The sequence below is a fragment of the Scatophagus argus genome, chromosome 2 (assembly GCF_020382885.2).
Source record: "Scatophagus argus isolate fScaArg1 chromosome 2, fScaArg1.pri, whole genome shotgun sequence".
Lineage (NCBI taxonomy): Eukaryota > Metazoa > Chordata > Actinopteri > Scatophagidae > Scatophagus > Scatophagus argus.
The window spans coordinates 10,504,807-10,514,832 of NC_058494.1; the positions used below are offsets into that span (position 1 = coordinate 10,504,807).

General features: G+C 41.1%; 1 protein-coding gene across 1 annotated transcript; it reads left to right on the forward strand.

Annotated features, from left to right (window-relative positions):
- Nucleotides 1–451: 451 nt before the first annotated feature.
- LOC124069320 (fibroblast growth factor 20-like) lies at nucleotides 452–3,751 on the forward strand. Its single transcript, XM_046408386.1, has 3 exons — nucleotides 452–1,141; nucleotides 2,132–2,235; nucleotides 2,414–3,751. The coding sequence occupies exons 1-3, from the start codon at nucleotides 808–810 to the stop codon at nucleotides 2,657–2,659; spliced, it is 684 nt and encodes a 227-aa protein (XP_046264342.1). The 5' UTR covers nucleotides 452–807; the 3' UTR covers nucleotides 2,660–3,751.
- Nucleotides 3,752–10,026: the final 6,275 nt, after the last annotated feature.

A 10,026-nucleotide genomic window follows, 5' to 3' on the forward strand; every position in this document is an offset into this window, starting at 1 on the left:
CTACCGAAGAGCCCACGAGCAATGTGATATAGCTATATATCTAGATCTAGCTATACGGGCTTCAGTAAGGCAGTTTTGTTTCTGCAGGGGGGTATAAACCTGTCAGATTAATTTTTGTTTGCTGTTTTTAATTTCCTCTTCGAACTCCTGCGCTGCCTGCACTGAAACTGATCATCAAAAGTGAGGCAGGAGAACGCTGAGCGGAAGAGGCACCGTTTCAGACAGAAATGAGCCATAGGAGATCGGCTGCATTTGCATAAAAAGGCAAGTCAGGGTGGATTTCCATCCGGAGCATTGCGTTATATAGATGTGGAGCGCAGTGCACTGGTCTCACTGCGCTACATGCTACTGCTGGAGGAGGAGGAGGTGATAGAGGCTGAAGTGAACTGAGAAGAGAGAGAGAGAGAGAGAGAGAGAGAGAGGAAAACCCTGAAGTGCTCTGGAGCAAAGGGGAGGAGAGGTGGAGGAGAGAGAGGGAGCGGACAGAGGACAGGAGAGAGGGATAAATAGCAGAAGAGAGGAGAGAACAAGGGACACGGACTGCTGCAACCGGAGATACCTGCAGACATCCAGATAACACGGGAGTTCATTTTCAATTACATGACAGTCTAATTAACGATTCTAGTGACTGCGCCAAAACGCGCATTCATTTGGGGATTTTCTCCACCCGCACGTCCAACTTTTCTTTTTCTGCGCTCCACGGGCTGACCCACGCTCTCTGGCTGATACCGAGGTTCCCTCTACTCACCTCTTGGACCTCGACTTTGATCTCCTCTTCTGTAAACCGGATCTGGTGTCTTATCTGTGATGGGGGCAGCGGCGGAGGTTGGGAGCTTCGCCAACGGATTTCTGGACAGCTTTGGCCCCGCGGGTGCCGTTCCGGCTTCCGTTGGCTCTCATTTCGTTCTCACCCCAGCCGGGGCGGTGGACTACAACTCGGTAACCGGACTGATGATGGGGGGGCAGGGGCAGCAGCAGGAGCACCTGGTGTCCGCGGAGAGGCTGTCCCGGAGCCTGGCGAACCTCAGCCATCTGAAAGGGATTCTGAGGCGGCGGCAGCTCTACTGCAGGACCGGCTTCCACCTGGAGATCCGTCCCGATGGCACCGTGCAGGGCACCAGGAAGGACCACAGCAGATTCGGTTATTATCATTATTCTTATTATTAGACATAGTCTATTGTAAAATGACAAGTATCAATATGGCGAGGGCACTTGAGCAAACATATACACTCTGGGAGAGAAAAATTAAAAACACGAGAAAGTTTAGTATAATGTTTTAATTTTACTATCATTCTCGCTGGTGTCGACTATGTTATTTAATGAACAACAGATTTAGGCAGATTTAAATAGCAAGTAAAGAGGGGATGGTGGTGGTGTTCTAGCATGAGGGGACAAAGCTGCACCACTCCCACCCACTGGAGCACCCACTTTATATAATCATGAAAACTATTAATATCACATGATCATACTCACGCTACTCCAGCCATACAGGTTATTATGATCAAATGCTGATCACAGAGTAGCCTATTGTGATGGCAGCTGCTGCACAGTTTGTTTCAAGATAAAAATAATCTTTCCATGTGGGACACTTTCAGTATTTTATATTTGCATATTTCCACCACATTTCCTCTTTGAGATTAGATTGTAAGTTTTTCTTTACTTTTCCCAGCTTATCTTCAGTTATCAAGATAAAAGGCTGCAGCTTACCAGAGATCAAAAGCAGATCCCTGAGAGATTTCTTTTAGTGCTGCGAGGCTGTGTAGCACTTCTGGATTCATTCCATTTGAGACTGGGATGGAACTTCATGCCAAAGGCCATTCCAGCCTCGCAGCCTTGCTTGTCACAGTCAGCTGGTGGGGATACGCATAGTCAGAGTTGTTTATTTTACTTTTTACATGTTGTGTGTTGTGTGTAGGTAAACTTCAGATATGGTCCATTTGGCTTATATATCAAAATCATTTCACACATACACATTGTGGGATATTTCTGTGGAACAAACATTAGCAGGGTGAATGTCATGCTGTATGTGATACTTGCAAGATGTTTCAAACTGTGTTGATATTGGTTCGATGCCTTGTTGAGGTGACATAGCGAGTTGTAATGTAATATGCATGTGTGTGTGTGTGTGCAGGTATTTTGGAGTTCATCAGTCTGGCTGTGGGACTGGTTAGCATCAGAGGTGTGGACAGTGGCCTCTATCTCGCCATGAACAGCAAGGGAGAACTGTATGGATCGGTGAGTACACACACTACTGAGTACACACAAAACACACTGGTTCATTTGCGCACAGATATTTCAGCCGACAGCATGTTGCAGACCAATTTTCATCTTCACTGATGTGTGAGCCACGGCCAGCAGGTGGCACATTTTACATCTCTAAACTCTTTTCCTCTGCTTGCCTTTCTTCCTGTAGGAGAAGCTGTCTGCAGAATGTGTATTTAGGGAGCAATTTGAGGAGAACTGGTACAACACCTACTCATCCAACATCTACCGGCATGGAGAAAAGGGTGCATTTTACTTTGTTGCGTTGAACAAAGATGGGACATCCCGGGATGGAACCAGGTCGAGGCGACATCAGAGGTTCACGCACTTCCTGCCGAGGCCTGTAGACCCGGATAGAGTACCAGAGCTGTACAGGGACATACTGGAACAGAGCTGAGACTGAGGGGGTGTTATGCTGACCATGTCAGAGCCAGCGGAGCTGAAAAGCAATTGAAGTGCACCTAATCCTTTCCCTTTCTTGAGGGAGATGGAAGATCTTGTTGGTCTGGGCAAAACAGGATCATATGAAGTGCATCATCATCAACACTCCCTACTGCTGGCACGGAGGAAGGAAAGAGACTCGCTCTGAAGCAGACTAGACAGGGAGTTTCACTGAGCAGCACCAGGGATCTTCTGTAGGAGATATGAAGCCCACGTGAAAGACATAGAGGCTACTTGGGCCCCCAATATTGCCCCTTTATTGGCCTGTGGAGAGGCCCTGGTGGCCAAACAGATGATTTATGGATTTCCTTTGAGTTTCCACCAATTAGATCCATCTACCTGCTAGTCCAAACCACATGTTCAAGAAGACAAAAGTACGGGAACTAATCTATGAGATGCACAGCTTGTTTTTAGTAGCTTTTACAGCTGTGGCTGATGATTCTTTTCAATTCCACTATTTTCAATAGGCCATTTAATTTTATGCAAAACACTGCTGTGGCTGCTATGTAAACGATTTAATGAAAATGCATAATCCACTATACATCGTGGCTGGTTTGCACAAAAAGGTAGTTTTATGCACTGGAAAGCAGTCATGTCTGTTTTGGGAAACAGGTCTGAGAGCTGTATGGGCCTGACTGTTGTGATGGCAGGGAAAGATTCTCTTTGAAACTGCTCCAAAGACAGATGCTGCTCAGAAAATATGACTTTTCTCCAAAGTGCATGAGGAGCGAGAGAGGAAGTGCAGATCCAATGGAGTTTTATAAGGACTTCCTCTGTGTTCTTCTGTGGCGGAATACTGCGTGTTCATCTGTTGGAACTCTGGAGCCTCCTTGTAGAACCCAGTGAAGGAATTCTGTTGTTCTCCCACTGACTGCAGTCAAACAATAATCACAGGACAGACAGAGACACCTTTACAAACCTGGTGACAGATTTTATTCTTATTTATGAGTTTTTGCTTCCTAGGACATACAGTATATTTATTTCATATATTTATTTATTTTGAGAATATATTTTTACAGGTATGAGATAAAATTAAAAAAAAAAATTCAGATCAAGCCATGAGAGATTTCCTTATTTACCGTGTTGTCTAAGTATAAAGTTCTGGTTTTCATTATCACAGTCTGACTGAAGAGGTCCACTATATTCATATCAGTTTGTAGATTTTGTATCCACTGTGTTGAACTGTAAAATGGCCTTGCGTCACATGCAGCAATGAAACAGTGTCTTACAAGTCAAACTCAACGCATGACTGCCATCAGTCTGTTTATCAGGGCCCTGTTCTTGGTTTGTAGATAACCAAGTCATCCACAACATGAATCAGATTTTTTTTTTGTTCTTTGAAGCTAGTTTAAAATTAATCTGGCACTGTTCTCAAAGTAACAAGTCCTTAAACCTCTTATTGATAGCTAGCTGGAGCGTGACCAAGAATTTTTAAATGTAAATGGCTCACTTTCTTGAATGAAAGATTATTGATTATAATGATTTTAGATGAAAACATGCAAGTTACTGTAAAATTACTGTTGCTTGTTGGTTTGAACTAAAATTAATCATAATGAAGAATTACTTATACATCACAAAATATAACACATAACAAATGGCCGTTGACTCAAAACTAGTAAATTAACTGATGCACTTTAACTGGAATGTCCCTTAAATATATAGTATCTTTCATCATATGTCAAAGTAAATACAGTTAGTTCAAAGTTGATAGTTCTGCATATAATATTACTGAGAAATTCACAGTTGGATTTCCATTTTCGTCCTGGTTGAAAATGTCCACGAAGTCTATGAAAAAAAGAGCAAGTAAAGCATTTCATATCTTGTTAGTACTTAAACTGATCAAAGTCAAGCATAGTGGCTGATTCACATTTTTAACTAGGCAAATATTAAAGAAAGAGTCTGTCTAATGTTGCTGACGTATGACTCTTTCCTAAATTTATTAATGCAAGAGGCTGTTCTTAGCTGTTGCTGACAATTACAACATAGCTGCCTTGATACATGATAGTTGCAACAACATATGATAGCATCATCCAATGGCTCACAACTCAAAAGATTTCTAATGAAGATAGAGAGGGAGTTTGCATGCTTTGCACTTTCTACCCTTCTCACAGCCCCAGCCCCTAGGACTTTTGTGATGCTGTGAACCCTTCCTTGTAGTAAAGTTTATTTTCAATTGCTCCCATCCAGGGAGGAAGAGTCCACGCTTATTTACAGTTACACACCTCTGAACCTGGTAAGGAACTCTGTTTTTAAATGCCTGACTAGCATACTGATAGAACAAAACAAACTACAAACTCTTCCATGTATGCAATATTAAAACTTGTTTTGAAGGTCAAACTCAAACATTCTCGGAAATTATTCAAAGCTTATCAGAGAGACACATAACTCTTACTCACTTAGGTAACAATTAAAGCCTGATGTCATCCATGTGAAGAGACAGCACGCGCTTCCTCTGACAGACACTGCAATTACACAAGTGATTGGCAGGCCAAGTGCACTGCTAAACTCTTTCATCTGTCCCTTCATCATCCCTTTATCTCTCTTTTCATCCGCTTGTCTAAGGTGAGTCATTCCTTGTTTTATGACACCTAAGACTGAATTGACCAGATGTCTCTTTGGCTTAGTGATACAGAAGCAAAAAACAGAAGAGGAGTGTGAGATAGAATGAGGTATGAGATAATTGTTTTGCAATTTACTCCAAAAAATGATAAAAAAAAAAAAGAAAAAGAAAAGGACTGATTGAATGCCCTTCTGCGTGTTGAGTTTCAAAGTTCAGTCTTGACCTTGGAAACAGCACAGGACAAAGCAATCTTGCATCAATGTCCATTTTCATTCGTACCACATCAGAGCTTTTGATCTTGATCATATGATGATCGCTTCATGATAAAATGGAAATTCAAATATCTACCACTGACTGGTCACTAAACTTGATGTGAACCTGATTTCGAGATGATCGCCAAACACATTCTTTTGTTCCCAGCCTAAAATCCTTTTCTCATGTAATGCTGTATATGCAATATGCATTCAAACAGGGCTATGTCAGATAGACAGTAAATTCAAAGTCCATCATCATACTCCCCTACAATCACAACACTTCTTCAGCATGGATCAATAACTGATGTGAACACTAACTTTCTCTGTAAGTAGCTATAAAGTGCACGTCGATGTCCGTCTTTTCAACCAACTCAAAGACATAGATATATATACCGCTATATGAGTGTAGTGCAATATCCTACCCCCTACTGTGACATCCAAAGGTTACCCACCTAATGTTAATGAGAGTAAAAAGGCTCAGCAAAGCATGACTGACCTTAAGCAATCTGTACCCTTCACCATCTGGACTATTTTTTCCTGACACTGGGGAAATACCAGTTCTGTCAGATTTGTCGCAAATTGTTTTATGTCTCCAGCTGCATCTCACATCAAGGAGTTATTGCCATGTATAGGTTGGTGCCAGCATACAGGCCCATCAACTCTGCAACATGTTTCAGATAAGATTACAGGGTGCTGCGGTTCACATCTGCCCAGTTCTACAGGCAGGAGCAGGGCTACATTGTGTCTAGTTAAGACAGGGTTCAGTGTGTGTATAATCCTCTGATAAGGGCATACAGTGTAGGATGAGATGAAGAGAACATCAGACAGACAGCGCCTGAGTACCAGCATATGTACACTGAGAGTGTTGACTGAGTGTGTATGTCAGACACACACACAGACACAGAAGAGAGATCTTCAAATCAGGCAAGACAGAAAGATAGAGAGAGAGAGAGGTATGACATGAAAGTTTGTAAGAAACAGGTGGGTTTCTGAGAAAAAAGAATTAGGAAAAAAAGCTGTATGTGGGTTCTTAGTGTTGTCGGCCTGTCAGGTTACAATCTTCCTTTGAAGTGTGTGTGTGTGTGTGCGTGTGAGTGTTTGCAGGGAGGGGGAGGCATGTTTATGTGAGTCAAAGTGACTGCGTAGATTCATGTCAGTACAACTTCTGTATGTGTGTGTGTGTGTGTGTGTGTGTGTGTGTGTGTGTGATCTGTGAATCTGTGTGAAGGTGAGCCAGGGGTTCTCCTGACTAGAGGGCTGTCTGACTGATGTGTGAAGACTCAAGTGTGTGTGTGTTTGTGTAGTGCCATGCCTCCACCCCCTCTCTTCCCTCTCTGTCTGTCCTCTGTGGGGTTTTCCATCGACTGGTTAGATCTCCACTGTTGCATCCAATAAGGTAATGGTGCATGTAGAGATAACCAGAGCTAAAGTACAACAACAAAATATTCTCTTCTCTCAGAATCATTTCACCTCATCCTTGCATTGTTCTGTCCATCTCCTCAGTGTGCTGCCCAATGAAGCTCATGTCTCATTATGTTTGTCTCCATGATTAACCCAAGAGACAAGAAAGTTTCTCAGTATTATAGCCCAAATGGCTTTAAATATATTGCCTCTGACTTGTAATCAAATATCATATTTATGAAAGCTATACTGAAAGCAACTTGACGTTAAACATGTTTCAAATTCGATATATAGAGAATTTTTCACACTGAAAACAATTTAAGCACTTTTCAGCCACTGTCCTATTTCAGTGTGTGTGTGTGTGTGTGTGTGTGTGTTTTGTTTTCCTCAACATTGCAGGTGTAGAAGTCAGTGATCTCTGCTGGTACATATCCATGACTAGCGGAGTCCACACAGGTGTTCTTCCTGCAGTCGTCAACACACACACGCACACATACTTAACACAAACACACACTGTCTGTCAACGCCTCTCTGTGTGTGAGATTAATGGTGCTAGCAGTGACTCAGCTGTGGTGAATTCAGACAAAAAAACTATGTGTCCTTCCCAAATTCTTAGACATAGTAGACAACTATGAACTCATCTAACTTTTGACTAACAAATGACTTAACCTCTTACACTCTGACATACCCATGAGCTCAAATGCACAAAACTTAAACTTAAATTTTATTAAAAATCCTAAAATTTATGTAGATAACCAAATACAGCGTCTATGAGCTGCACCCTAGAATTTAAATGCATGGAGTTTAAATGTGTTTGCCCTAAACTGAAACATCTCTTTGAAAACAGGGCCTTCAAAAGGTAATCCATGTGTGTTGTAGAAAAGCTCACAGTCATCGATAGAGTTGAAATTGAAATGAACAATAAACTTAAAAGAAACCAATGTTGACTCTTGGCAGAACAAGAACCACAGTCTCTGGTGTTAAAAAGTCACACCCTGACTGCGCACACACGTTTTGGAGGAGCATAATGTCACACACCTGTACTTTCCCTACTGAAAAAAATATTCATTTGAAAGTTGCACTAATCAATATTTGTTCATCAACAAAACACGTAGCAGTTGTGTTTATACTACTTTCTGACTCTGCTTGGAGGATGCATTCCACAAATGTGCAAATTCATTCTGTAGCTGTTGTAGCATAACACGGTTGCAGAAAATGAAGCTACATATAGGACATTTGTATCACGTGTACCCTAGCAGACTTACCCTAGCAGTTGCAGTTGCAGTCGACTTAAAATAGGATGCTTGCTCTCTGTGTGCAGGATGGGTAAATAAGCAACTGTAGTGTAAACTGCTTCCTTTCATATGAACTAATTCCATCTGCAGAAGTGCCCAACCCAATCACCAGAATAAATATTGGTACTGTACGTTTCTGCAAACCACGGACATGTTGAAACTTGTGTTCACCCTATATTTACATATTTTGTTGTGTAAATGATTCATACTTAATGAAAGTATATTTGTAATTGGTCCAGTAGATGCTGGCAGCCACGACATGGCTGCAATGGCTGCAACGTAATCCTTTGGGGCAACTCCAACAGTCAAATTTAAAGTGACTCAATTTAAAATGCTGCTTTTTTGCCACTCTCAGATTGTTAATTTTCTTATTGATTGTTATTTGAAGAAGTCAGGAAGAGTGGTTTGTTGCTTGCCAGCAGTCTTACCTTAGTGTTCTGCCAAGCCAATGGCTCTGGTGATAATGCGTTATGTTCCCAGCTCGCTTTACTGCCCCCAAGTGGCCATAAAATTATAGTATGTTTAAGCTCTCAAAGAAAACTCGATAGACACACTCTATTTACTCTACACTGAATATACTGGCTATTTATTTAGATAGGCTGGCATGAACCTGACAATTACTTTAACACGAATGTGCCTGATTAGGAAAAACATCATAACTATTATGGCAAGGAAATATATTCAAATCATAGAAAGTACAATCTAAACAGTGTGAAGAAGTCAGACAAATTAAATGTTAGAAGACACAACAATACACAGTCAAACCACATCACAGGTTGAAGTAACCCAAGTGTAACCGATGTGTCCCTCCACACATTCCTGCTGTTTTTTCTTGGTCTGTTTCAATGAAAGAGTGTTACCTGACATATTGCAGATGAAAGATTCACACCGGTGCACATATTTTCAACCCTGTTATCATCAGCAGTTCTGAAGCAGGCGTAGAACATGTTGTTGTGCAGAAAGCACCGTGCAGATTCCATGTCAAATACCCATCTAACCACTATCTTCAGGTCATCTCCACAAACCGCAAATTACACACAACATGGAATAAAATTGGACAGAAAGTCAAGCACTATCACAATCACTATGACAATCATGATGCATTTTTAATAGTTTACAATGAATGTTGCCAGTCCAGATGAAGTAAAAACAGCAGTATTGAGCTTTTGTATTGTAACATATTTCCATATGTAACAGAATAGGCAAGCTGGACATAACACGGGGGGGTTTGATCACTGAAAAGTGGGCAGAGACAGACAAATAAAGGCAAGATATCATTATATGGATGTCAACATAAAACAAAAGAAAACAAAAGTGTTTTTTAATACAAATATATTGCCATATATTCAATAAAATGCACAATATGTATGGATATGTGACCCAAAAGGGTTAAAACATTTTCCTTTGATCTTGACTTTAAGATGTTGGCCCCGAGGTCCCAAAACAGTACCAGCACATAAATAATCCCCTTTTAAGTCATGTAAACATATCAACAGTCCATAATTGGTGGTGAAACAGCTCTACATGAAATCAGAGGTTTGTCTATAACTGCAAACAGTTTCTACTGTACAACTTAATTACTTATAATTAACTTATATAAGTCATAATTAATTTAGCTGACTGAATCATGCTTCTGGGTGCCCCGTAGTGCACGTTTTGTCAGCACACACAGAGGGAAAATGAACAACAAACTCAACTGAACCTGCAGGTGTGAACTCTGCAAAAGCATTATTTGAAAAAAAAAAAAAAAAAAAAAAAAAAAAAGAACAGGAGAACCACCAAAGCTGGCAGACCACAACATCCTCATTGGTAA